A 27,528-nucleotide genomic window follows, 5' to 3' on the forward strand; every position below is an offset into this window, starting at 1 on the left:
TAAGCATACTTAGGGCACAAACACCGTTATTCTCATTCTCTGTCTGGCTTCTGATTGTTAATTCTTCTCTAATTTGTGGTAGGGATCTGGCCCGGCCCAGGGGCAGGCTTGGGAAGGGATTGGGAATGGAGGTCTGGCCAGCGGGAATCCTAGGACGTCGGTGCGTAGGAGGGCGCCGTGTGGGGCCCACCTCCTTCGGTGCGGCTGGCGTTGCCGCTTTAAGGCGGCGGCGGCGCGAGCAGGTCTATGGTAATGAGCCGCCGCCGCCGCGGCTGCCGCCGCCGCTCTGCAGAGCTCGCCCGCCCGCCGGGGAGGCGAGGGATCGTGGTGGGGCTGGGCCCTTGGCCGCGGAGACAGCAACAGCCTCGGCGGGGACGCGGGGCGCGAGCGAGTGGCGCGGGGCAGTCGAGGACGGCCGGGGTCCGGGTGCGTAGCTCCGCGGGCTCAGGTGGGCGATCCCGCGGGGGCGAAAGGGGCACCTCGAGACTCGGGAAGTCGGCAGGGCCAGGGTCGCGCGGGGCCCGCGGGCGCAGGTGGCGAGAGCCGGGCACGCAAGTGGAGGCGCGGCGCCAGCCAGTGGTGGTCGGGGTGACCCGGGCGCGGGCCGGGATCGGGGAGCGGTGCGAGCCCGGGTGCGTCGGAGAGCTCAGCGCCGGGCCCCGCCGAGGCAGCAAGGCGCAGGCCCGAGGGGCGCACGAGTGGCCCCCGGGGACTGGCGCCCCGGCCTGGGCATGAGGCGCGGCGGGGCCGGCTGGAGCCGGAGGAGGAGTCGCCGCCGCCGTTGACCCGGCCGGCCGGGAGCAGGGAGAGATGCAGAGCCGGGCAGCCCGCGCCCCCCTTCCAACGCTACTGCCGCCGCCGCCGCCGCCGCCGCCGCCGCCGCCGCTGCTGCTGTTGCTGCTGCTGCTGCTACTGCCGCCACTGCTGGGAGACCAAGTGGGGCCCTGTCGTTCCCTGGGGCCCGGGGGACGTGGCTCCTCAGGGGCCTGCGCCCCCGTAGGCTGGCTCTGTCCAGCCTCAGCCTCCAACCTCTGGCTCTACACCAGCCGCTGCAGGGATGCAGGGACGGAGCTGACTGGCCACCTGGTGCCCCACCACGACGGTCTGAGGGTCTGGTGTCCAGAATCCGGAGCCCACATCCCCCTGCCGCCAGCGCCTGAAGGCTGCCCATGGAGCTGTCGTCTCCTGGGCATTGGAGGCCACGTTTCCCCCCAGGGCAAGCTCACCCTGCCCCAGGAACACCCGTGCTTAAAGGCCCCACGGCTGAGATGCCAGTCCTGCAAGCTGGTGCAGACCCCGGGGCTCAGGGCAGGGGAAAGGTCAGCAGAAGAGTCCATGGGCGGGCGTCGGAAAAGGAATGTGAATACAGCCCCCCAGTTCCAGCCCCCCAGCTACCAGGCCACAGTGCCTGAGAACCAGCCAGCTGGTACCCCTGTGGCATCCCTGCGGGCCATTGACCCAGATGAGGGTGAGGCAGGCCGGCTTGAGTACACCATGGATGCCCTCTTTGATAGCCGCTCCAAACATTTCTTCTCTCTGGACCCGATCACGGGGGCTGTAACTACAGCCGAGGAGCTAGATCGTGAGACCAAGAGCACCCATGTCTTCAGGGTCACGGCACAGGATCATGGCATGCCGCGACGCAGTGCCCTGGCCACACTTACCATCTTGGTGACTGACACCAATGATCATGACCCTGTTTTTGAGCAGCAGGAGTACAAGGAGAGCCTCAGGGAGAACCTGGAGGTTGGCTATGAGGTGCTCACGGTCAGAGCCACAGATGGTGACGCCCCTCCCAATGCCAATATTCTGTACCGCCTACTGGAGGGCCCCGGTGGCAGCCCCTCTGAAGTCTTTGAGATTGACCCTCGCTCTGGGGTGATTCGAACTCGTGGCCCCGTGGATAGGGAAGAAGTAGAATCCTACCAATTGACAGTGGAGGCAAGTGACCAGGGTCGGGACCCCGGTCCACGGAGTGCCACAGCTGCTGTGTTCCTATCTGTGGAGGATGACAATGACAATGCCCCTCAGTTCAGTGAGAAGCGCTACGTGGTCCAGGTGCGTGAGGATGTGACCCCAGGGGCCCCGGTACTCCGGGTCACAGCCTCAGATCGAGACAAGGGCAGTAATGCCTTGGTGCATTACAGCATCATGAGTGGCAACGCTCGGGGACAGTTTTACCTGGATGCCCAGACTGGAGCTCTGGATGTGGTGAGCCCTCTTGACTATGAGACAACCAAGGAGTATACCCTACGGGTTAGAGCACAGGATGGTGGCCGCCCCCCGCTCTCCAACGTCTCTGGCTTGGTGACAGTGCAAGTCCTGGATATTAATGACAATGCCCCCATCTTTGTTAGCACCCCTTTCCAGGCTACTGTGCTGGAGAGTGTCCCTTTAGGCTACCTGGTCCTCCATGTCCAGGCCATTGACGCTGACGCTGGTGACAATGCCCGCCTGGAATACCGCCTTGCCGGGGTTGGGCATGACTTTCCCTTTGCCATCAACAATGGCACAGGCTGGATCTCTGTGGCAGCTGAGCTGGACCGGGAAGAGGTTGATTTCTATAGCTTTGGGGTAGAAGCCCGAGACCATGGCACCCCAGTGCTCACTGCCTCAGCTAGTGTCAGTGTGACCATCCTGGATGTCAACGACAACAACCCCACCTTTACCCAACCAGAGTACACGGTGAGACTCAATGAGGATGCAGCTGTGGGCACCAGTGTGGTGACAGTGTCGGCTGTGGACCGTGATGCCCACAGCGTCATCACCTACCAGATCACCAGTGGCAACACCCGTAACCGCTTTTCCATCACCAGCCAGAGTGGTGGTGGGCTGGTGTCGCTCGCGCTGCCATTGGACTACAAACTTGAGCGGCAATACGTGCTAGCTGTCACTGCCTCTGACGGCACACGGCAGGACACGGCACAGGTGGTAGTGAACGTCACTGATGCCAACACCCACCGTCCCGTCTTTCAGAGCTCCCACTATACGGTGAATGTTAATGAGGACCGGCCAGCAGGCACCACGGTGGTGCTGATCAGTGCCACGGACGAGGACACAGGTGAGAATGCCCGCATCACCTACTTTATGGAGGACAGCATCCCTCAGTTCCGCATTGATGCAGATACAGGGGCTGTCACCACCCAGGCTGAGCTGGACTACGAGGATCAAGTGTCCTATACCCTGGCCATCACCGCCCGGGACAATGGCATTCCCCAGAAGTCTGACACAACTTACCTGGAGATACTGGTGAATGATGTGAATGACAATGCCCCTCAGTTCCTTCGTGACTCCTACCAGGGCAGCGTCTATGAGGATGTGCCCCCTTTCACCAGTGTGCTGCAGATCTCGGCCACTGACCGTGACTCTGGCCTTAATGGCAGGGTCTTCTACACCTTCCAAGGAGGTGATGATGGAGATGGTGACTTTATCGTAGAGTCCACATCAGGCATCGTGAGAACGCTTCGGAGGCTGGATCGTGAGAATGTGGCCCAGTACATTTTGCGGGCATATGCAGTGGACAAGGGGATGCCTCCCGCCCGCACGCCTATGGAAGTGACGGTCACTGTGTTGGATGTGAACGACAATCCACCTGTCTTTGAGCAGGACGAGTTTGACGTGTTTGTGGAAGAGAACAGCCCCATCGGGTTGGCCGTGGCCCGGGTCACAGCCACTGACCCTGACGAAGGCACCAATGCCCAGATCATGTACCAGATAGTGGAGGGCAACATCCCTGAGGTCTTCCAACTGGACATCTTCTCTGGGGAGTTGACCGCTCTGGTGGATTTGGACTATGAAGACCGGCCTGAATACATCCTGGTCATCCAGGCCACGTCGGCTCCCCTGGTGAGCCGGGCTACTGTCCACGTCCGCCTGCTTGACCGCAACGACAACCCACCAGTGCTGGGCAACTTTGAGATCCTTTTCAACAACTATGTCACCAACCGCTCAAGCAGTTTCCCTGGGGGTGCCATCGGCCGTGTGCCTGCCCATGACCCTGACATCTCAGACAGCCTGACTTACAGCTTCGAGCGGGGGAATGAACTCAGCCTCGTCCTGCTCAATGCCTCCACGGGCGAACTGAGGCTGAGCCGGGCATTGGACAATAACCGGCCTCTGGAGGCCATCATGAGCGTGCTAGTGTCAGGTAAGGAAGGGCCCAGGTGGTGTCAGGTGGGGGCGGCCATTGGAGGAGGCCCTGGGCAGCCGTCCAGGGAGAAGTCTTGGACTCACCTCTCTGCCGAGAGGCTGGCACAGAGGTTGAGGGGTGAGAAGCAGCTTGGGAAGGAGCCCTGGGAATCCTGGCAGCTGGTGCAGGCCCTGCCTGCCACCCCAGGCTGGGCTGGGCTGCTTCGGTTGGCTGCCCCCTGCCTACCACCCTGTGACGTGGCAGGGCAAGTGTGGTGAGGCTGCCCTGGCTATGGCTGCCAAGAATTGTAAGAAAAAAAAAGAAAAGAAAAAAGGCACGTGGAAGACTGGGGGGCCAGGAGAGCTGGGGGAGGGGTAGAGAGGACTGTGTTGTGTGTGGGGCAGGGAGGTGAGCCGGTCCCCTCAGCACCCCTTCACGCCCGGCAGGGTATTCTTGTGATCTCATAACAGCCTTCTGACAGAGCAGAGGGCTGTGGGGCACAGGGTTGCCGCCGAGGGGTCAGGACCCTGCTGTCGGGCCTCTTCTGGCCCCTTCTGGCTCCCGGCTGAGCCCCAGACTGGCTGAGGGGGACTTTGTCTAGTGCATTCTTTTCCCTCCAGGCAGAAAGAGCCTGGCCTGGCTACCCCTTCAGAGCTCCCGCAGGAAGTGAAGCCAGAGCTCATTGTCTGTGTCCAAACAGACCCCACTGTCAGAGGCCATGGTTCGGGGTCCAGCTTGGGGGAGGGGCTGCGGTGAAGCCAGGGCCAGGCTGAGGCCTCCTGGGCCGCCTTGCCACCCCGTGGGCTCTTCTTAGGATGCTAGGCCTTCCTTGCTGTCTGTGACCAGCCTGGACTCAAGGAATGGGGTATAGGGACCAGGATGAGCGAGGGGACTGGTGGTCTTTGAGGGTAGAGCCCCCTGCTCCGGTGGGGAGAGAACAGAGTCCTGGGGCGTGGGAGCCTGGCCAGGACCCAGGCTAGGCATTCCTGCTGCTTGGCCAAGCGCTCAGCCTGCAGACTCCCTGGACAGAGGGTTGGGGGAGGAGAGTTGGGGGGGGGGGGGCGGCATTCTGTCTTCTCTGTCAGCTATGAGGAGTGATTGGCAGTGGCAGGGAGGGAGCCAGCCCCAGGTTGCCGAGTCCCTTCCCCAAGCCTGGGAACAACTGGCACCCCCATGAGGGCCCCTTGTTAGAGACACCCTAGGGATGGATGGCCCAGGATACCCCATTCTAGACACATAAGGGAAGAGAAGAAAAGAGTCTGGCACCCCTCTATTGCCACCTCAGGGAGTCTGGGCCTAGAGGGCAATGAAAGACCTGTGAGATGCAGGGTGTGGTCAGCCCCCTCCCCGCTCTGGGTCCTTCCTGGACAGATGCCTCCCCTGCCCTACTCCCTTAGGTGGCCACAGGAGCCAGGGGATAAGAGATTTTAGAGGTCATGGACAAGGCTCTGTGCCTCTTGAAGCTTCAGTTTCCCTCCAGGAGGAGGAAGTGAAGGGCTCGAGCTCCTGTATCCTGTACCCTTCTCTGCTGGGAGAAGCAAGCTGTGGGGAGGGATGGAAAAGAAGGGCCTCTGCTTCTTGTCCTCCCCACAGCCTGTCCTAGGCGAGTATGGCAGGACACTGAGGAGGCCCCACCCAGCCTTCAGGCTCCTACCTGGGCAGAACCCCTGACCACAGCTCCCTAAGAACAGAAGGGAAGGCCTCAGGCTGGCCCTCCAGCCCTGGCCCCACCATGTCCCTTAAGCCCTGACCCTTGGAGGCAGTCACCACGGCAACCCCAAAGTTAAGGGAGGCTGGGGTGAGGGGGAACTGACTCCCACTGCCCCTTTGTTTTCCTTCTCTTGTTCTTTGTCTCTCTTTCTTACCCGCCCCTGCCCACGGGGGCCCTCCTGCTCTGCCCCACTTCATTGCCCTCTCCTGATCTCCTGTGTGGCTCTCTCCTCCTTTCCCACTTTCTCCATTGCTGGCTCTTTTTCTGGGTCTTTGTTTTCCCCTGTTTGGTCTCCACGTTCATGCCCCTCTGACTTCCCTGCCTCTTGTCCCTGTGGCTGAAGCTGCCCCAGCTTGGGCTGGATGGCTCTTCTGAGGCCCCAATTCTCCCTGCCTCTTTCTTACTCTGCTGGAACACACAGGAACTCTTGTGCGTGGTCTGGTCAGCTCCCAGAGCGGCAGACCCCCACCCACTCCCCCTCCAGGCCTACCGCTTCCACTGGCACATCTGCCAGGGGAAGACAGGTTTGGAGTCTGATTCTGCCACAGTCTGGGACCTGGGGCCCCTGTTCCCACCCTGCCTTGACACCTGAGGGGTGACCTAGGTCAAGGCAAGGGAGAGGAACAAAGAGGAAGGACTGTGCAGTAGGTTGACTGCTGGGGATGAGGGACAACAGAAGAGGGGGCAGGTGGCCACAGATGGTAGACCAGATGGGAAGCAACAGAGACACATTGGGTGAGGGGCATGGGCGGGGCCTGGGACGGCAGTGGGGAGACACAGGGAGGAGTGCTTGTTTCCGGGGCTGAGTGGTGGTGAGGTTTCTCTTGCTCACTGGCTTTGACTGCCCCCTCCGCTCCCTAATCAGTTAGGGGCTCTGTGTGGACTCTTCGGCAGCTTTCTGCCTGGAAGGACTATCCCATCAAGGAATCACTGGGCAGAGGCACCAAGTGCCTGAGAGCCCCGTGCCAGCTCCCCACCTCAGTGCAGGGTGGTCTGAAAGAGGGAGAAAAGTAGAGCCTGAGGTCATAAATCTGGGCAGGCCTCCTGGAGTAGGTGAGCTTGGGGCAGGTTAGAATAGTAGGAGGACTGTGGGTAGGTCAGGTGGGAAGGCACAGCGTGTTTGGTAGCTCTAGACGAGAGTAGGAGGAGCAGAAGTGGGGAATGACAGGCAAGCTTGCTGGTGAGAGCAGGCAGGCTTTGGCAGTCTGCGATGAGGCTGGAGGGCAGGTGGGTGGACCAAAGCCATGGCTGAGATGGGTGTCTGCCTTCAGCCTTCCCTGGCTGAGCTGAGCTGCCTGGTGTAGTTAGCCACCTCCCATAGGTACGGCAGAGAAGCAGAATCTATTCCCAGGTCCCTCCCCTAATCCCACCCCACCCCAGAAACACCATCTTCTGCCCTGTTCCTATTAGGGGTTCCTTCTTAATATCAACTCAGGGCCCCTCCTGCTGTGTTTAAAAGATCATTTCCTCACTATGGAGACATCAGCATCTTAGCATTTACCGAACACCTACTATGTGTAGGACATTGTAGTAAATTTAAAAAATGAATACCATTTACAGCCCTGCCAAGCCATTTCCTCCTCCCCACTGGCCTCCAGCTTTCATTTTCGAACTAAATAAAATTCAATGTCATGTATATGTGCATTCAGGTGTGCATGGTATTTCTGGGCTTAGAGTGTGGGTGGAGTGAGACACTAGAGTGTGTTAGCACCTAGCTGTTTATAAGTGAGTGTGTGGCCTGCAGGTGTAGCAAGCATTTGGGTGCAATGCAGTGAGCCAAGCGGGCGATGAATAGCTAGAGGCCCAAGGCCGGAGGGGAGATCAGCCTAGTGGGGCTTTTCTGGGGTTTCAGGTTGGAGAGCTGCCCAGGCCCTTCCATCTCTGCCCCCACCCCCATCTCTCACAGCATCAGGGCAATGGGTGGTGCAGCCCCTGGAAAGGTGGCTCAGCTGGATTTCCTGGGGTGAGGCCTCCCCAGGCTATCTTCAGCAGCCCAGAGAGTTGGGCGGGAAGAATGCTTTGTGTGGGGCGTTGCTATGGGGATAGCAGGCCTGCGCCCAAGCAGCCATGGGGCTCAGTGGGAGGGGGACTGGGTGGCCCACTGACCCAGTTCATCCCTCACTCTGCCTCGGTGGGGGAGGAGGGAGCACAGCCAGGGTCAGGGTTATGGTAGTGTCGAGGTATAGAGGCTGAGGGGGTAGGATGATCATTTTTGTGGGTATCTCATGGTGCTCTGGGCCCTGTAGAAAGGTAAGAAATAGGCAAAATTGGGTTCTTGTGCAGGGAAGTCCCGAATTTGGTGTAAGAGAGTAAGAGTCATGGCTTGGACAGGGGAAGGTGCACAAACATTAAAAGACATGCTGTTCTTCACAGTGCAGGGTTTTTGTAAAGTATGCAAAGAGAACTTGTGAAAAATGGAATCACCTTAAGTGTGGGTGGGGGCCGATCCAGCAAGGTGTGACTTCCCTACATGTAGTCTCTTAGGCACTTTTTGCCACTGTGGCAACTGGGCAATTCAGTAGTGTGTGGGCTGGATTTTGGCTCCCGCTCCCTTCTTGGGGTGCTCCTGCCCAAGGCTAGGTCTCCGGCTTGGCACCCCTGCCCTCCCAGCCCTGTGCCGGGTCCTGACCCATGTCACTTATCCGCAGACGGCGTGCACAGTGTTACTGCCCAGTGCGCACTGCGTGTCACCATCATCACGGACGAAATGCTCACGCACAGCATCACACTGCGCCTGGAGGACATGTCGCCAGAGCGCTTCCTGTCCCCCCTACTGGGTCTCTTCATCCAGGCGGTGGCCGCCACGCTGGCCACACCCCCAGACCACGTGGTGGTCTTCAACGTGCAGCGGGACACCGACGCCCCCGGTGGCCACATCCTCAATGTGAGCCTGTCGGTGGGCCAGCCGCCTGGGCCGGGGGGCGGGCCGCCCTTCCTGCCCTCCGAGGACCTGCAGGAGCGTCTGTACCTGAACCGCAGTCTGCTCACTGCCATCTCGGCGCAGCGCGTGCTGCCCTTCGACGACAACATCTGCCTGCGCGAGCCCTGCGAGAATTACATGCGCTGCGTGTCGGTGCTGCGCTTTGACTCCTCCGCGCCCTTCATCGCCTCCTCCTCGGTGCTCTTCCGGCCCATCCACCCCGTTGGGGGGCTGCGCTGCCGCTGCCCACCCGGCTTCACCGGCGACTACTGCGAGACCGAGGTGGACCTCTGCTACTCGCGGCCCTGCGGCCCCCATGGGCGCTGCCGCAGTCGAGAGGGCGGCTACACCTGCCTCTGTCGCGACGGCTACACGGGTGAGCTGGAGGGGGTGGCGGGGGGGAGGTGTTCTGGAGGGCTAACGCTTCAGTGCAAGCACAGATCAGGCTAAGGACCGGGGCTGCCTCATTCCTTTCCAGAATAAGGCAGGCACAGGTTACACTGGCCATCTGCAGATCCCACTTGCTCCTCTACAGCGACGTACTGGGGAGGGAGGAGGGGGGAGCCCACCTTCTCCCAGCACTCCCCACCCCCATCCCAGGCAGCGTAGTAAGTGAGGTCAGCGCGCCTGCTCTAGAGGCAGCCGGCTCGGGTTTATATTCCAGCTTTGCCACTGGTAGTAGTTGTGTGACCTCGGGCAAGTTACTTAACCTCTCTGTGTCTCTGTATTTTTAAATGGAGATGATGAATTGATTTACCTCACAGCGTGGTTGTAAGGATTAATGTAATTAACTTAATACATGTAAAGAGCGAGCCCTTGGAAGGTGTTGGCTGTGATTTAAGAGACCACTGGACTCAGGCTACTTGTTCTGAGTCTCACCTCACAGTTTGACTAGACCTGAGGCTGGGCCTGGAATCTGGTCTCTCCCACCACTGAGCAAGTTACCTTTTTGGGCTGCAGCCCATACTTTTCTTCCCAGGCGTTGAGAAGAAGGCATAGAAAAAACTGGAGGGGTTTGGGTGCGGGGTAGGGTTGTTTCAGAAGGTCTGTGTACCTTTGTGACCCTGAGCAGAATAGCTCCACCCCTGCACAGGTGCTGGGAAAAGGGTCAGGCCTCCCAGTTGGCCTGTGACCTGGGTTTTTACACATCCCCTCCCCAGCCTCTGCTTTGTGCTCCTGACCCCGCCCTGCAGGCTCCTGTTTCTCCTCAGGACACCCCCTTCTCTCCTCCCTGGGCCCTTCCTTCCCAGATAGGTTAGGCCTACTCTCTCTCCTCCACAGCCATGCCCACTGGCTCTGCCAGCGTTGGCGGGCAGACCCCACCGCCTTTCTGCTGCATCTTCCTGCCCAGAACTTGCCAGACTTGACTCCTCTCAGTCTGCTGTGGGTGGGGGTGGAGGGGAGGGGAGGGCTTGGGGGATGGGAGAGGAGTCTTTGTCCAGGAGGATGGGGAGGGGGGCTTAGAGTAGGCGAACAACAGTTTCCATGGAAACAAGAGCCAGTCACTAGGCACAGGAGCTGAGAACCTATCTCTACAATCTGGGAATGGGGAGGGAGAGAAAGGGGTGGATTTTCCCATCTGATGTTGTTGGAATTTTCAGTTCCTCCACTGAAATCCTGGTCTGCTCCCAGGGCTCAGTTCCCCAATCTGTCAGCATCTCCCAAGTGCACAGAGGGCCTCCTTCTGGGCCCCAGGACTCAGGGCGGGAGTTCTCTGCCCCATTCCTGGGAGTCTCCAGCTTCCCACACCCCTCACCCGCCACCCATAACTCTGACAACCGAAGTGGAAGCCTGGTCTCTTCCCCAGAGAGGGAAACTGATCTTGGCGCCTGACAGAGACAAAAGCACCAGTGGGAGGGTGGGAGGAAGGGGGTTTGGCACCAGCCCTGGTGTTGTCCTGCAGGCTCTTTCCTCCATGCACATCCATCCCTGTGGGAACAGAACACCCCCAAGCTTGCTTGGAAGCCAGGACACCAAAGGCTAACTAGGACCTGGGCCTTATGACCAGAGACCCCGGCAGGCCTGTGCACTTGAGCCCCAAAAGGAGTACAGAAGGGCCTGGGAGCTTCAAGGAACTCGCAGGGGAGCAGTATAACGGGATGGTGGTGAGAATGGCACGGTGGGCCAGACACAACACCCTGGTTTCCTAGATCTCAGAGAAGGTGGGCACATGAAAGGAGGTGCAGATGCTTGGGAGAATTTGGGAGTGTTATGGGAGGTATCGCTGGGTGAGGAGCCGTCCCAGTTACTCTACCCTCTCAGCCACTTGATATCCGCCCTGGCTTTCCCCTTGCCCAGGTGAGCACTGCGAGGTGAGTGCCCGCTCAGGCCGTTGCACCCCAGGTGTCTGCAAGAACGGAGGCACCTGCGTGAACCTGCTGGTGGGTGGCTTCAAGTGCGACTGCCCATCTGGAGACTTCGAGAAGCCCTACTGCCAGGTGACCACGCGCAGCTTCCCCGCCCGCTCCTTCATCACCTTCCGTGGCCTACGCCAGCGCTTCCACTTCACCCTGGCCCTCTCGTGAGTGGCTGGGCCCTGAGCTGGGGGGAGGGAGTGTGGCGGGAGCCTGGGGTGTCTCCCGTTCTGCACGCAAGGCGAGAGGTCAGGCAGCGAAAGTGCTAGGAGCAGGTTGTTGGCAGAGCCAGCTCTGCACTTGAGAGTTGCTTGTGCGCTCTGCCAGCAGACATTCCTCACCCGCCAGGGTCCACTTGTCACTCTTCCTACCCCACTTTTGAGGGTGGGGAGTCAGGAGGTCAGGGTTCTGGTTTTAGTTCTGGTTTGGGCTCATCTTCCACGTTCCAGCTCCACAGCCCATAACCTTAGCCAAGTGTCAGCCCTCTGGAGTGTCCTGAGTAGGATCAGGGAGGGGCTAGTTAGGTGGCTGGGGTTAGGCTGGTGCCCCGCTCCCTGCCCCCATCTCCACCTCCTGCTCAGGTTTGCCACCAAGGAGCGTGATGGGCTGCTGTTATACAACGGACGTTTTAATGAGAAGCATGACTTTGTGGCCCTCGAGGTGATCCAGGAGCAGGTCCAGCTCACCTTCTCTGCAGGTGATCCCGGTTGCCCCATGTCCTTGCCCATCTCCCAAAGGCCCTATGTGTCGTGGCCCCTGACCCCAAGCCACACGCCCTCCCAGCCCAACCTGGGCCCAGTCCCAACTGTGAGCACACCCTCCCCATTCCCAGCCCTCATCTGACGTCCCAGCTCACCTGGGTCCTTTCCCCAGGGGAGTCGACCACCACTGTGTCTCCATTCGTGCCCGGAGGGGTCAGTGACGGACAGTGGCACACAGTCCAGCTGAAGTACTACAATAAGGTGAGTGTGGGAGGGGGTCAAGGAGCTGGAGGGTCCTGTCCTTGGCTCAGGTGCTCAGATCTAGGTGGTGCTTCATCCAGGGGGGCTGGTAATGGGTGGCACTTCTGACGGAAGAGGGGGGGAAGGGGGTGGGAACTTGCCACTTTGCCGGGGTGTCTCCCTTCCACCCGGAAGTACTATATGTCCCCTGTCCTGTTAGGCACACACTCTAGCAGACATTGAGGAATGCAGTAGAGCACATATGTCACGTGAACACACCTGTGCACACCTGTATATATGTGTGTACAGAGCGGTGTCAGCATGTGCTGGTGCCTTTGTGCCCGTGAACCTAGTGAGCTTCTTGAACTGTTTCTCTTCTCTGCCCTTCCCTGTCCAGCCACTGTTAGGTCAGACAGGGCTCCCGCAGGGCCCATCTGAACAGAAGGTGGCTGTGGTGACCGTGGATGGCTGTGACACAGGAGTGGCCCTGCGTTTTGGAGCTGTCCTGGGCAACTACTCCTGTGCTGCCCAGGGTACCCAGGGTGGCAGCAAAAAGTGAGCAGGGGAGAGGGCTGAGGGATGGGGTGCAGTGTGGGGCCAGGCAGGGAGGGAAGGTTGAGACAGTGGGCCTCAGGGAGCCCTGAAATGGAAACCAATCCAGATGGCGGCCTTCCCTCATCTTGCTTCCCTTAGCCCCTGCTCAGGCTTCTGCAGAGGTTTGGGTTGGGGAGCGGGAACGGCAAGGTTAGGCGATTAGGGCAGGGTCTCATGGAGCGGTCTGGGGGGTGCGGGGGGGATGGTGGGTGTGAGATGGGAGTGGCTCCAGGTTGGGATGCCCCGCTTTCTCTGTGCTTTCTCCAGGGCCCCTTGGGCTCCTGCCTGGGCCCTTCCCGCCTCTGGCCTGGTGGCAGGGAGAGGGGAGAAGGAAGAGCCAGAAGCTCCCCCGTTTTGCCTCACATTGCCATCATTTCTGCTCCTGCAGGTCTTTGGATCTGACAGGGCCCCTGCTGCTGGGTGGGGTACCTGACCTGCCTGAGAGCTTCCCTGTCCGCACGCGGCACTTTGTGGGCTGCATGAGGAACCTGCAAGTGGACAGCCGGCACGTAGACATGGCTGACTTCATCGCCAACAACGGCACCGTGCCTGGTACGGGGACCCGGGGCAGGGGCAAGGCCAGGAACCCAGTGCAGAAAGGAGGGCTGGGCCTGGTATGGGGACATGTTGGGGGTTTCAGAGGCCCTTCTGGCTACAGGTTTTCTGTCTGGAGCCCCGACCCGAGCCCCTTTCTCTCCCATCTAGGCTGCCCTGCCAAGAAGAACGTGTGTGACAGCAATAGTTGCAACAATGGGGGCACCTGTGTGAACCAGTGGGACGCGTTCAGCTGCGAGTGCCCTCTGGGCTTCGGGGGCAAGAGCTGTGCCCAGGGTAGGAGGGGCAGCCAGCAGAGGCTGAGGCCCGAGAGCTGTCAGCAATGCTGGGAACACTGGCAGGGTCGGGGCAGGCGCTGGGCAGGGCCCAGCCAGGCTGGGCTGTAGGTGGAAAAGCGTGTCTGGGCAGAGCCCTGAGAGGGTAGCACTGGAGACAAAGGGCCCAGTCAGAGGCAGGCCTGGGCACAGCATGGGGCAGGCGCAGGACAGGTAAATGCTCTGGAGGGTGGGGCCAACGAGGGGAGTGGGCACTAGGAGGGGCAGTGCCCTGCCTCCCACAGAGCCACCACCTCTGAGCATCATACCCCCTGGGGCACTTGGCTGCTCCATCCCTCAGAATCTGCCTTTATCTGCCTCCTCAGAAATGGCCAACCCGCAGCGCTTCCTGGGCAGCAGCCTGGTGGCCTGGCACGGCCTCTCGCTGCCCATCTCCCAGCCCTGGCACCTCAGCCTCATGTTCCGCACACGCCAGGCCAACGGTGTCCTGCTGCAGGCTGTCACCAGGGGGCGCAGCACTATCACCCTGCAGGTGATGCAGGGAGGGGGTAGTGACCAGGGCTGCTGTAGCCTCCAGGGGGCTGGTCAGAGATGGCTGGGCGGGGTCTATTCTTGTCCCCAAGGAAGAGGCCGCTAGAGCTGTTTGTTGGATCACTGCTGCCATCTATTGGCCCCAAGGGAAAAAACACCTTTTCTTCTCTGGCCTCAGCTGGGCAGTAGGATGGGTTTGGTGGTCCAGGAAGGACGGCAGTGGGCTAGAAGAGATGATTAAGGCAGTCTGCTGACCCTCTTTTCTTTTCTCCTGCTGCCAGCTGAGGGAAGGCCATGTGGTGCTGAGTGTGGAGGGCACAGGGCTCCAGGCCTCGTCTCTCCAGCTGGAGCCAGGCCGGGCCAATGACGGCGACTGGCACCGTGCACAGCTGGCGCTGGGAGCCAGTGGGGGCCCTGGCCATGCCATCCTGTCCCTTGACTACGGGCAGCAGCGGGCAGAGGGCAACCTGGGCCCCCGGCTGCATGGGCTGCACCTGAGCAACATTACAGTTGGGGGAGTGCCTGGGCCAGCCGGTGGGGTGGCCCGCGGCTTCCGGGGCTGTCTGCAGGTGAGCCTCCTCCCCTGCCTCCCAGTCCTCACCACCTGGAGGCCTGCTCCACAGAGGGCCAATACCGCTTCCGTCCCTCCCAGGGTGTGAGGGTAAGCGAGACGCCCGAGGGGGTTAGCAGTCTGGATCCTGGCCGTGGGGAAAGCATCAATGTGGAGCCAGGCTGTAGCCTGCCGGACCCCTGTGACTCGAATCCGTGTCCTGCCAACAGTTATTGCAGTGATGACTGGGACAGCTATTCCTGTAGCTGTGATCCAGGTATGCTAGGGATCCAGGGAAATGGGGCAGGTTGGTGGGTGCCCAGGGTCTCATTTCAGCTCTGCTGTGTGACCTGAGGTGGGTCATATGACCTCTCTGAGCCTTGTCTCCTGTACTGCAAAGCCATAGCCAGCTGGTATGATTCTCAGACTGGAAGGTGGTGGATGAAGGCAGGTTTGAAGAAAGTGCCAGGGGAGGGTGGGCTTTGAGTCTCTCTCATCCTTATGGTCCCAGGTTACTATGGCGACAACTGTACTAACGTGTGTGACCTGAACCCGTGTGAGCATCAGTCCGTGTGTATCCGAAAGCCCAGTGCCCCCCACGGCTACACCTGCGAGTGTCCCCCAAATTACCTTGGGCCATATTGTGAAACCAGGTAAGTGGACCAGGGCATGACCGTTGCCTGTCTCTGGGGTGTCCCTCAGAGCACCATGAACCTGGGTGAGCCACAGCCACAGTCAGAAGGGCCACACAAGGCTGCACCAGACAAGGATGGCAGAGGGAGCTCATGTCCGCCTGGGCTCCTCTCTGCAGGATTGACCAGCCTTGCCCCCGAGGCTGGTGGGGACACCCCACGTGCGGCCCGTGCAACTGTGATGTCAGCAAAGGCTTCGACCCAGACTGCAACAAGACAAGCGGCGAGTGCCACTGCAAGGTGACAGCCCCCACCTGGCCTCCACAGTGGCCTCCTGGGCCCTTAAGTGGAGAAGGCCTTACTGCAGAGAGAGCTCAGGGCTGTGTGCCCTTGCTCTGACGGGGTGGACAAGTGGCCCCGTGCTCTGATGTGTCTGGGGTGTGGGGGACCCAGGATGGATACTCTACCAGTGAACTCTAGGCTGGCCTCACTGGTTGTTTGCAACCAGTTCTGACTGGTTGGCATCTCACTGATGGGCTAAACCGCAAATTGTTACCAGTTAAATATTTTGAATACCATTCCTGGGGGGACCTGAACTCAGCGAGCCTCCCTCCAGAGGGGCCACAGCTGAAAGGATCCATGAGCATCCAGGAGAGAGAGCCTGAGCCAGTGACCCGCATCCTCTGTCCCCCCTCTCAGGAGAACCACTACCGGCCCCCTGGCAGCCCCACTTGCCTCCTCTGTGACTGCTACCCCACGGGCTCTTTGTCCCGCGTCTGTGACCCCGAGGACGGCCAGTGTCCATGCAAGCCAGGCGTCATTGGGCGCCAGTGTGACCGCTGTGACAACCCTTTTGCTGAGGTCACCACCAATGGCTGTGAAGGTGGGGCTCCCATGCTGGGTCGGTGGCTCTCCTGCTGTGTGCCAGGTCCCGATGTCCCAGGGATGCCAGGAGCAGGGGCTGGTTGCAGTCCTGAGGCTGCTGAGGGCGGGCTGGGAGCCTGAGCAGAGCTGCAAGGGGACAGCTACTCCTGGGTGACCCTGTGTTTCCTTGCAGTGAATTATGACAGCTGCCCACGGGCCATTGAGGCTGGGATCTGGTGGCCCCGTACCCGCTTTGGACTGCCTGCTGCTGCTCCCTGCCCCAAAGGCTCCTTTGGTAGGTGCTGGACTTGGCCTCTCATCACTAGGACTGGCTGCAGATCCCGGGACCTCTCTCTGGTCTCCAGGTCCTGGAGACTCCATGTCCCATACTGTTGCTCTGCTCCCAGGGTTGCCGGGATGAAGGGCACCTACATCCTGAATTCTTAACAAAAATGCTGAAACACCTGCCATGTGCAGCCACAGTGACGGGTATAGAGATTCAAAGATGAATCACAGAGGGTTCTTTCCCATCCTCAACTCACCGCCTGGAACAGGAGTTATGCCACTAGAAAGGCAGTCTGGGGAGTAGGGGCTGTTGGGTGCTGTTCCAGGGGACCCAGCCCCAGTCCTGGTCCTTGGACTGAGATGATGAACAGAGTTCATAAGCAGAGAGTGGCAGAGAGCACAAGGTGCAGAGGGACAGCGATGTCTAGGGACTTGAGGAGAGTGTGTGCCCTGTGCTCCTGCGTCCTTGTTTGGGCCCATCTTGCAGGGGTTTCTTACTCTTCTCATCTGGGCTGCAGGAGGGCAGGGCTCTTGTTTGCTTGTCTCCTGTCTCTGGCCCATGAGGTCCTGGCACCCGGAAACTCTGGCAGGTCCGGGAAGCATCCTGTATCTGTCCTGAGGCCTGCCATCTGGGCTTCCTTCCCCCAGGGACTGCCGTGCGCCACTGTGATGAACACAGGGGGTGGCTCCCCCCAAACCTTTTCAACTGCACATCAGTCACCTTCTCAGAGCTGAAAGGCTTTGTAAGTGAACCTCCTCTTTCCCCTCACTGCTGCTAGCTTTGAGAAAAGGGCTTTTGGAATTCCAACCCCAGGGTACCCCCCACTGGGAGTGGCCGTTTCTCCCTTTTCCTGAGGCCCTTTTACTCCAGAGTTCCAGTCCTGCCCTCTGGGGACCTCACTGCTATCCTCCTGTGCTGACCTCCCGCCATCCCTGTCCTGTCCGGCTCCATCCTAGGCTGAGCGGCTACAGCGGAATGAATCAGGTCTGGACTCGGGACGCTCCCAGCGGCTGGCTCTGCTTCTGCGCAATGCCACACAGCACACGGCTGGCTACTTTGGCAGTGATGTCAAGGTGGCCTACCAGCTGGCCACACGGCTGCTGGCCCATGAGAGTGCCCAGCGGGGCTTTGGGCTGTCTGCCACGCAGGATGTGCACTTCACCGAGGTGGGGCTTGGATGGGGCAGGGCTGGCTGGTTAGATGGGGGTCATGGTGAGTGAGCCCGTTTCTGGGGCAACCTGAGGGCTGAATGGGGAACACTCTCCATCCCTGCCTTTGGGGACCTCCCAGTTGGCATGAAGCCTCCGGGAGGTCCCTCGAGCCATGGAATTTAGAGCATCTCCTTCCAGCTCTTTTTCTAGTAAGGTGCTAACAGAAACTAATGTTTGTATTGGGGCCTGGCCTGACCAGGTTCCTCGGAGCAGAGGCCTTGCCCACCTTGCCAGGCTGGGGAGGAATCAGCATCTAGCCATGTGTGTGGGTCCAGACACAGGGCTTGGGAAGCTCCTAGTTCCAGAATGAGGAGGGAAGGTTTGAAGGAGCGGCATGGTTGGTGTGGGCAGCCAGGGCTGGTCGAGGCACAAGTGGGGCCCGGTGGTGGGGATAAGAAGGTATGGGGCTGCAGCCCACTGTGACCATGCCTACCCCAGAATCTGCTGCGGGTGGGCAGCGCCCTCCTGGATGCAGCCAACAAGCGTCACTGGGAGCTGATCCAGCAGACGGAGGGTGGCACGGCCTGGCTGCTTCAGCACTACGAGGCCTATGCCAGTGCCCTGGCTCAGAACATGCGGCACACCTACCTGAGCCCCTTCACTATCGTCACGCCCAACATCGGTGAGGCTGGGTCAGGGAGGGGGCTGTGGAAAGAGGCCCTGGGCAAGGTGGCTGTGCTGGGGGCCTGACCCAGGGTCTGACCTGTGACCCTTCTCCCTAGTCATCTCTGTAGTTCGCCTGGACAAGGGGAACTTCGCTGGGGCCAAGCTGCCTCGCTATGAGGCGCTGCGGGGGGAGCGGCCCCCTGACCTGGAGACGACGGTCATTCTGCCTGATTCTGTCTTCAGAGGTCAGTGGGGAGCCAGAGGGTGGGTCAGGGGCCAGGCTGGGGCATCTCTGCGGGGCCCAGCTGAGTGGACAGTGTCCCGGTCCCAGAAACACCCACCGTGGTCAGGCCCGCGGGCCCTGGAGAGACCCAGGAGCCAGAGGAGCTGGCTCGGCGTCAGCGGCGGCACCCAGAGCTGAGCCAGGGTGAGGCTGTGGCCAGTGTCATCATCTACCGCACCCTGGCCGGGCTGCTGCCCCATAACTATGACCCGGACAAGCGCAGCCTGAGGTGAGCAGCTGAGGAGACAAGGGGTGGGTGGGATGCAGGTTGGGTGGGTGAGTGCTGAGGCACAGAGAGGCCAGGGGTCGGGGCATGTCCAACTGATGATGGGTGTTCCCTCAGCCACGGGACTGCCATAGTGACTGTGTACCTGCCTGTTCTTCATCAGAGTCCCCAAACGCCCTGTCATCAACACGCCCGTGGTGAGTATCAGCGTCCATGACGATGAGGAACTTCTGCCCCGTGCCCTGGACAAGCCAGTCACGGTGCAATTCCGGCTGCTGGAGACGGAGGAGCGCACCAAGCCCATCTGTGTCTTCTGGAACCATTCCATCCTGTGAGCCTAAACTGCCCTTCCCCCAAGGCTTTGGGCGGAGAGCCAAGCCCCTGGGTGCCTTACACTCCTGGTCCCCTGCCCCTGCCTCCCTCATGCAGAGTCAGTGGCACAGGTGGCTGGTCAGCCCGAGGCTGCGAGGTCGTCTTCCGCAATGAGAGCCACGTCAGCTGCCAGTGCAACCACATGACGAGCTTCGCCGTGCTCATGGATGTGTCCCGGCGAGAGGTTGGACCCCCAGGGGGCAGCCGCGGAGCTAGGGGTGGGAGCCCAGGGCACTGGGCTGGATTCTTAGGCCCTGCCCTTCCTAATTCTCCTGGCCTCTTGCCACCTGCTCTGCAGAATGGAGAGATCCTGCCGCTGAAGACACTGACATATGTGGCCCTAGGGGTCACCTTGGCTGCCCTGCTGCTTGCCTTCCTCTTCCTCACTATCCTGCGTGCCCTACGCTCCAACCAGCATGGCATCCGACGGAACCTGACTGCTGCTCTGGGCCTGGCCCAGCTGGTCTTTCTCCTAGGAATCAACCAGGCTGACCTCCCTGTAAGATTTCTCCCCTCACCCGGAGATCGTCCACAACTTCTAGTCCTATGAAACTTCCTATGAGTCCTCCTCAGCTCCCCAGTCCCTGCTTCTGCAGCAGGAACTCAGACAGAGCCCAGTCCAGCACCCAGCCCATGGTTTCCTCTTCTCCAGCTCCCCCTCACCTCCCCCTACCGCCCCCCGACTGCCCCCCCCCCCCCCCCCCCCCCCCCCCCGCTGCCGGCATCCTAGGAGTACCTTCCTCTGGCCCACACTTCCCGAAGCACCACCTTACACCCAGGCCCTTCCCCTGACAAGACAGAATCCACACTCTGGGTGTGCCCTGGTCACTGACCGGGCATGGCTGGGTCCCCAGTTTGCTTGCACAGTCATCGCCATCCTGCTGCATTTCCTGTACCTCTGCACCTTCTCCTGGGCCTTGCTGGAGGCCTTGCACCTGTACCGGGCACTCACTGAGGTGCGCGACGTCAACGCTGGCCCCATGCGCTTCTACTATATGCTGGGCTGGGGTGTGCCTGCCTTCATCACAGGTACCTCCCACCCCCTTCCCGGGCCTGAGGTTCTGCATCCCTAGGCCCTGGGTCCACCTTCATGCCACATTCTCCCCACCCACATCCCAGTCCCAGAGGCCCCATACCCCCATGACCCAGGCTGAGTTCTCCGTAGGCATGCCTCTCAGTCCTTGAGGCTCCCCACCAGGGGCTGGGTCCCCCATCCTGGACAGGTCGGCATGGACACATGGTGGGTGGAACCCTTTGTCCTCTGCACCTGGCCCTGTGAGCCCATTTGACACCTGACTGGTGTCAAGGCCCTACCACCCCTTCCCCTGCTGTTGTCACCATACCCCCAGGTCTAGCCGTGGGCCTTGACCCTGAGGGCTATGGGAACCCTGACTTCTGCTGGCTCTCCATCTATGATACGCTCATCTGGAGTTTTGCTGGCCCTGTGGCTTTTGCTGTCTCGGTAGGTGCTAGAAAGTGGGCTGGGGGTGAGCAGGCTGAGTGTGTCCCCATTTAGGAATGGGGAAACTGCTGGGCCCCTGCAGAGTTGAGTAGAAGCTGTCTGTCCCCTGATGATCGCCCTCCCCTGCTAGATGAGTGTCTTCCTGTACATCCTGGCAGCCCGCGCCTCCTGTGCTGCCCAGCGGCAGGGCTTTGAGAAGAAAGGCCCTGTGTGAGTATGGGGTGTGGGTGCCTGGGCAGTGGGCAGGCATCGGTGTGGGAGGCCTCCTGGCTGGGCTCACAGCCTCCCCCTCTCCAGCTCAGGCCTGCGGCCTTCCTTCGCTGTTCTCCTGCTGCTGAGCGCCACGTGGCTGCTGGCGTTGCTCTCTGTCAACAGTGACACCCTCCTCTTCCACTACCTCTTTGCTGCCTGCAATTGCATCCAGGTACCTGGCCCAGGCCCATGGAGACGGGGGTGTGAGGCTTGGCCATGGGGTGCCCGATTCCGCACTTAGCTGCTGCCTCTCGCCTGCCAGGGCCCCTTCATCTTCCTCTCCTACGTGGTGCTTAGCAAGGAGGTCCGGAAAGCACTCAAGTTTGCCTGCAGCCGCAAGCCGAGCCCTGACCCTGCGCTGACCACCAAGTCCACCCTGACCTCGGTGAGGGAGCCAGGGATCAGGGACGTGGGATCAGGGAGGTCTGGGGCAGAGAGGAAGAGGCAGAAGGCCCAAGGAGCTTGTTCTCTGTGCTTTTTGCCCCACTTTTTCTTCATCCTTACATCCTTTCCTGGAAGGAGGAAGGGGTGGTGAAATGGTATGTGTGGCCTGGGAAGAGGGGGACATGGGGGTAGGGAGGAAGGTTTTGACTCAGAAGAGTTGGGTGTAGAGCTAGGAAGAGTAAGGTGAGGAAGTGACCAAGACAGGTGACCCAGTCACGGATGCCCAACATCTGAGAATCCCTCGTGGATCTTGGTAGATTTTCTGTGTCCAGCACATTCTCAGGAGATAATTCCCGGTACCATTTTTTACCAGGAAGCCCTTATATAGCTGAGTCCAGGGTACTTTGGCGTGCACAGGGCTGGCCCAGGTACGGCAGAGCTATGGCTACTACCAGGCCCTGATATGGGAGTGGTGGGGGGAGTGGAGATGTGCGGCCTCTCTCTTTCAGACCTGGGCGTGTAGGTGGTAGAACTTAGGGCAGACTCCCTCGGCCCTTCTGCTCCCCGTCCTGGGGCCACCCCGGCCTGCTCCCCCTACCTACTGACCTCTCCATTCCATGCCTAGTCCTACAACTGCCCCAGCCCCTATGCAGATGGGCGGCTCTACCAGCCGTACGGAGACTCAGCGGGCTCTCTACACAGTGCCAGCCGCTCGGGCAAGAGTCAGCCCAGCTACATCCCCTTCTTGCTGAGGTGAGCCCTGGTGACGGGGGCATCCACAAGGAGAGAAGAGTGCTGTGCCTGCTGGAAACCAGGCCAGCCACCTGCTGGGAGTTGAACAGCGCACTTGGTGGCTGGCTGACTGGTGGCAGCTTAAATTAGAAGCAGGAGGGGGGTGCCTGGGTGGCTCAGGCCGGTTGAGCGTCCAACTTAGGCTCAGGTCATGATCTCATGGTTTGTGGGTTTGAGCCCTGCATCGGGCTTCGTGCTGACAGCCTGGAGCCTGCTTGGGATTCTCTCTCTCTCTGTGCCCCTCCCCCATGTGTGCACACACTCTCTCTCTCTCTCAAAATAAATAAACTTAAACAAAAAAAGAAGTAGGAGGGGCATGGGGCAGGAACAGGGAAACAAGAGAGAGAAAAAAGAATGGGACACTAGGCAAAGGGCTGGGCTGACCCTTCTAACATGGCCTTGTCTTCTCAGGGAAGAGTCCACACTGAACCCTGGCCAAGGGCCCCCTGGCCTTGGGGACCCAGGTAGCCTATTCCTGGAAGGTCAAGACCAGCAGCATGGTGAGAAAAGAAGCCCCTGATGGCCGGTGGGGGGGCAGCTGCCTGGCTTTTGTGGAGGGTGTGCAGAGGCAGGTTGGTCAGCCGTGATTTCTCCCCCACCTCCCAGATCCTGACACAGACTCTGACAGTGACCTGTCCCTGGAAGATGATCAGAGTGGCTCTTATGCCTCTACTCACTCATCAGACAGTGAGGAGGAGGAAGAGGAGGAGGAGGAGGAGGCCGCCTTCCCTGGAGAGCCAGGCTGGGACAGCCTGCTGGGGCCTGGCGCCGAGAGACTGCCCTTGCACAGTACCCCCAAGGGTGGGCCGGCGCCAGGGCTTTGGCCTTTGACGGGGGCAACGGGAGGGCAAAGGGCCTGGAATTCCTAGGGTAGTGAGTTCCTAGCTGTCTGTCTTCTCTGGGCCTTATCAACTTCCTTTCTCCACCAGATGGGGGCCCAGGGTCCGGGAAGGCTCCCTGGCCAGGAGACTTTGGGACCACAGCAAAGGAGAGTAGTGGCAATGGGGCCTCTGAGGAGCATCCTTGGGAGAATGGAGATGCCCTGCCTCGGGAGGGGTCCCTGGGCCCCCTTCCAGGCCCTTCTGCCCAACCTCACAAAGGTGAGCAGGGCATGCCCAGCTGCCATGCTCCCCCATTTGGCAACCTCACAACTCACCTTTGCCCCGTGGCTGGTAGGGCTTTCTAGGGCAGTCCCGTGAGCCTACCACTTGTTCCTCATGGCGCCTGCACCCCCCCTCCCCCCACAGGCATCCTCAAGAAGAAGTATCTGCCCACCATCAGTGAGAAGAGCAGCCTCCTACGGCTGCCCCTGGAGCAGGGCACAGGGTCTTCTCGGGGCTCCTCAGCCAGCGAAGGCAGCCGGGGCGGGCCACCTCCCCGCCCTCCACCCCGGCAGAGTCTCCAGGAGCAGCTGAACGGGGTCATGCCCATCGCCATGAGTATCAAGGCGGGCACAGTGGATGAGGACTCGTCGGGCTCCGAGTGAGTGAGGCTGGCTGGGTGGGACCGGGCGCAGCCCCTCAGAGGCCCGGCTGGGCTCACAGCTGCTTCCAGGCCTCGCCAGGTTGCTCTGGCAGGCGGTCGGGGGACGGATGGGCTGGCCAGCTGCCTTACTGTGACATGCCCACAGACCATGGTGCCCCATGGGGTCAGCTCAGCCCGCATCGGGCAAAGTGAGGGAGGGTGGGGAGCTGGGGTTGCTTTTCTGTTTCCTTCTCCTGGTGGAAGCTTCTCCCTGTCTTCTCTGCTCCGACTAACCCCCTGTCTGCCTTTTCTGTCACTTTCCTTTCCTGCCTCTCCAGATTTCTCTTCTTTAACTTCCTGCATTAACCCTGGGCCGGTGGTTCCTACACCCTGAGGCTCCCTTACCTTCCCCAGCTGCACTCATGCCCCCACTCCTGTCTTGTGCTCTATCCTGCCCTTGCTCCCCACCGCCTGCCCGCAGCAGCGACGAAACGTCCATCTGAGGAGCCTGGGCCTTGCCGGGAGGGGCGCCCACCCCACCCAAGGCCATCTAGTGCCAACTCCCTCCCCCACCATCCCCTTCACTGCACTTTGGACCCCTGGGGCCAACATCTCCAAGACAAAGTTTTTCAGAAAAGAGGAAAAAAGAATTTAAAAAAGGATCTCCACTCTTCATGACTTCAGGGATTAATTTTTTTTATATGCTGGAAACTGACTCCCCTTTCCCTTCCCAAAGAGGATAGGACCTCCCAGGATACTTCCCAGCCTCTCCTCAGTTTCCCATCTGCTGTGCCTCTGGGAGGAGAGGGACTTTTGGGGGGCCTGCCCCTCATTTGCCATCACCAAAAGGAAAGGACAAAGCCACATGCACCCAAGGGCATCAAGCCCTGCAGGCTGCACCCCGGCAGGCCTCAGTATGGTGAGGGCGTCAAGGTGGAGGGCACTCCTCACTCTGCCTGTGCTGCCCCTCCCAGGAACTGAAAAAAGCCCTGTCTGGCGAGGGGGCAGAAGGACTCCACGCCCCCAGACCCCCAAATGCTGCATGAACACATTTTGAGGGGAACCCGTGCCCCTGGGCGGCGGCCGGGCCACCCCAGCCCCTCTTCTCTCCCTGGACTCTGGCCACGCGCTGCAGTCCAGGCGTTTGCTCAGTTCGCTGACCCAAAAGTGCTTCATTTTCCTGCCTGACCCGCATGGGGAAGGCCAGTCGTGTGTTAAGTTGCGCTTCTTTGCTGTGGTGTGGGTGGGACGGGGAGGAAGAGTAAATCCAGGGCTGGCTTAGTCGCCCCCAGATGTCTCAAGCACAGGTCTCAAGCCTGGGTTCTGGTGTCCACTCACCTACCCACCCGAGATCAGACGAATCCCACTTTGTCTGACCTGCTGTGGCCTCTGAGACATGTTCTATTTTTAACCCCTTCTTGGAATTGGCTCTCTTCTTCAAAGGACCGGGTCCTGTTCCTCTTTCTCTCCCTCTCCCACGCCCACCCCCAGCTCCCTGCGAAGAGAGAGTTAATATATATTTTATTTATTTGCTTTTTGTGTTGGGATGAGTTCGTGTCCGGTCCCAGGGGGTCTGATGTGGCTGTGACAGGTTGGGTGTGTACCCAGCAATCCTGGCGTGGGGGCCTGAGGCCCTTCCCCTGCTCCAGGCTGTCATCTCCTGCCTCCTTTCCTCCGGCCTCCTCAGTTTTGCCAACTGCAATTCATTTGAGTTACTGTTTATGCTAAGCATGTACTCCTGACTTGTCACTGACTTTCCTCTGGAGCAGGTGGCTAGAAAAAGAGGCTATGGGTGGGGGAAAAAATGTTCCTGTTTCTCACTTGTAAGGCTGGTTTTTGGCTTTTCTGCCATGGATTCTCCCCCTGACCTCTCCCCTCAGCAATTCCTGCAAAGGGTTAAAAATTTAACTGGTTTTTAACTACTGATGACTTAAACAACACAAAGATGCTGGATGCTAACTTGATACTAACCATCAGATTGTACAGTTTGATTGTTACTGTAAATACAGTAGGGTTTTGTGTTTGTTTTTTTCATTTCCCCATACTACTGAATAAACTATAGCTCTGTGCGGGTTGAGCACCGTCATCACATGCTTCTGTGTGGTACCCTGTCCTTCCAGAGGGCAGCTCTGGAAAACAAGAGCAGGCAGGGCCCTAGGTGGGCCAGGAGGTCAGGGGACTCAGATGCCAAGCAGCCGATGAGCTAGTCCCTCTACGAACACCCCAGCAGTAGCCAAATAGCCTCATCAGCACAGAGCCCATGTCCTGGCATGTCCAAGGAAGATGTGGCAGGTGGCAGGAAGGTTTCCTTTTCACCAGGATAGGAGGGACTTGTGTGGCTGGAGAGGCTGCAAACAGCAGGCAGGTTTCCGGTCCAGTCGCTTAGGGGCTGAGTCCTGGGGACACAATTCAGGAGGCAGGGAGGGCAGAGTTGAGTGGCTGAATGGCTGGTAGGAATTCAAAGCTCAGTGACTACCTCCTGACCACTTCTCTGGGCCATTTTGTGTGTTTTGCCATTGGAAATGAAGCAGCAGTTCACACTCAAGCCAACGACATGTTCTGCAACATTACTTCTCTTCCCAAGTTTTGTATTTTCTTCAAAGGTCTGTTCAGCAAACTAGTTAGGGAGTTAACATGGGGGCACTAGAGGGTGGGTAGTGATCAAGAGCACAAGCCCTGGGCACCAGACTGACTTAATTTCTTTGCCTGCAAAATGAGGATGGTAAGAGCATCCGCCTAATTGAGCTTTTATGAGACTTAAATGAGTTAGCACATGTAAGGTGCTTAAAACAGTTCACAGTGCATAGTAAGAGGCCAGTAAATGTTGGCTTCCCTCATTGCTGCTACTGGGCAGGGGCGGGGTTAGAGAGCATAAAGAGACAACTAGAAAGGCGGACCTGAAGGGAAGGAAGGAAGCAGGTAGCTGAACAAGGCAGGCAGCTGTGGCAGGTGGGCCTCCGCCCTCGCTGGCACTGCCTACGGAGTGTTGCTTAAGCCGGCTTGGGGCGGGATGGGGGTGGGGGTGGGTGGGGATGGGGTGAGGTGGGGGTTACGAAATTCAAGACTGACCGAGAGCAAAAGGAACATGCCTTGTCCTTTCCGGCCACCAGGTGGCAACAGCACATGGGTCTGCGGCTGGTTTTGTCTCCCAAGCTACACACACGTGCCATCTGCTGGCCACACCTAAGTGCTTGCCTGGGCATGCCGACCTTCCAGCGCTTCTGCCAGAGCCGGGAGTCACCAACAGGCCCTGCTCGCCAGACACCCGCGCAGGACACAGCTGGGGAACACACCTCAGGTTTTCTGGCCTCTGCCAGATTTCTCCAGAGCCAGTCAAGTGTGTTTCCACATCCCCTCCCCCAACTCAATTCTTGGAATCCCAGAGGCTGTAGGAGTTGCTGACAGAGGCTCAGGGAGAGGGGTGAACATCTAGGCAGCCGTCACTGTGATATAGGTGAAATGTGTTACATGAACTTTAAGATCGGCCATAAAAAGGAGAAGACAGCAGTGGAGGGCCTCTGGGGAAGGACATTTCAGTGCCTATGTAGGGTGCTTGTGGGCATATGTATGTGGGGGGCAGGGGACACCAGCTGACACTCCACTCCCTCTGCCCAGTTGCCTATTGCCTTCCTTAAGTCACAGCCTAGCCTTCTAAGAGGGAAGTTGTCTCAAAACTCATAAGGAATTGAATTGGTTCTGGTTGCAAGAGTCAAAGGCTGTGAGTCAAAGGTTTAGCGAAATCTGTTAAATGAGTCTCTGTCATTCATTCAACAACCCCCCACCATCTTGCACTCAAATTTATTTTTTCAATAAATGAAGTTCTCTGCCACATACAAATGACAACACTAGGCACTGCAGAGATTTCTAAAACCTAGTGCCAACCCTCATGTCTAGGAGGGGACATAAGAAGAGAACACCAACAATTCTAATGATATACATGACGAGGTGTTCCAGTATCTTCTACCGAAGCAGTCAGTGAAGCTGAATACCAGGGGACCCATCAAAGGGTCCCCTCATCTCAGTACCGCAGGCTAGATGATGAGGCATTCTCAGAAGGTTCCATTCTCCGGGTGCCCGAGTGGCTTAGTAGGTTAAGTGTCCAAACTCGATTTCGGCTCAGGTCATGATCTCACA

The 27,528-nt window shown here is 59.3% G+C and overlaps 1 protein-coding gene and 1 long non-coding RNA gene across 4 annotated transcripts; one reads left to right on the forward strand and one right to left on the reverse strand.

Moving 5' to 3' along the window:
• The first annotated feature begins 810 nt into the window (after positions 1-810).
• On the forward strand, positions 811-27,072 carry CELSR2 (cadherin EGF LAG seven-pass G-type receptor 2). 3 transcript variants are annotated; one of them, XM_042953254.1, is made up of 34 exons: positions 811-4,147; positions 8,489-9,136; positions 11,059-11,281; positions 11,696-11,811; positions 11,988-12,076; positions 12,453-12,610; positions 13,038-13,201; positions 13,355-13,480; positions 13,845-14,011; positions 14,292-14,579; positions 14,663-14,837; positions 15,072-15,213; positions 15,372-15,492; positions 15,892-16,075; positions 16,250-16,351; positions 16,990-17,084; positions 17,299-17,508; positions 17,992-18,175; positions 18,276-18,404; positions 18,491-18,671; positions 18,832-18,999; positions 19,098-19,224; positions 19,339-19,539; positions 19,895-20,069; positions 20,390-20,502; positions 20,633-20,712; positions 20,800-20,926; positions 21,017-21,139; positions 21,764-21,891; positions 22,342-22,430; positions 22,537-22,731; positions 22,860-23,030; positions 23,178-23,412; positions 23,733-25,480. In XM_042953254.1, exons 1-34 carry the CDS (start codon positions 811-813, stop codon positions 23,758-23,760), a joined length of 8,799 nt encoding a protein of 2,932 aa, XP_042809188.1. In that variant the 3' UTR covers positions 23,761-25,480. The 3 variants fall into 3 exon arrangements, with proteins under 3 accessions (XP_042809188.1, XP_042809190.1, XP_042809191.1); XM_042953256.1 differs by having other exon boundaries at positions 23,876-25,480; XM_042953257.1 differs by lacking the exons at positions 22,860-23,030; positions 23,733-25,480 and adding an exon at positions 26,505-27,072 and having other exon boundaries at positions 1,272-4,147.
• Positions 11,378-12,058, reverse strand: LOC122228277. The gene is made up of 2 exons (XR_006206503.1): positions 11,971-12,058; positions 11,378-11,609 (listed from the first exon to the last, which is right to left on the reverse strand). It is a non-coding gene; the product is annotated as an uncharacterized LOC122228277 (long non-coding RNA).
• Positions 27,073-27,528: the final 456 nt, after the last annotated feature.

The sequence above is a fragment of the Panthera leo genome, chromosome C1 (genome assembly GCF_018350215.1).
Source record: "Panthera leo isolate Ple1 chromosome C1, P.leo_Ple1_pat1.1, whole genome shotgun sequence".
NCBI classification, from domain to species: domain Eukaryota; kingdom Metazoa; phylum Chordata; class Mammalia; order Carnivora; family Felidae; genus Panthera; species Panthera leo.

Excerpts from the sequence above, each read along its gene's own strand:
- CELSR2 (XM_042953254.1), top strand. The coding sequence starts at position 811 with ATGCAGAGCCGGGCAGCCCGCGCCCCCCTTCCAACGCTACTGCCGCCG. Across the intron at positions 15,214-15,371 it reads GGGCCATATTGTGAAACCAG|GATTGACCAGCCTTGCCCCC; the intron begins GTAAGTGGACCA and ends TCCTCTCTGCAG. Across the intron at positions 22,732-22,859 it reads CTTGCACAGTACCCCCAAGG|ATGGGGGCCCAGGGTCCGGG; the intron begins GTGGGCCGGCGC and ends TTTCTCCACCAG.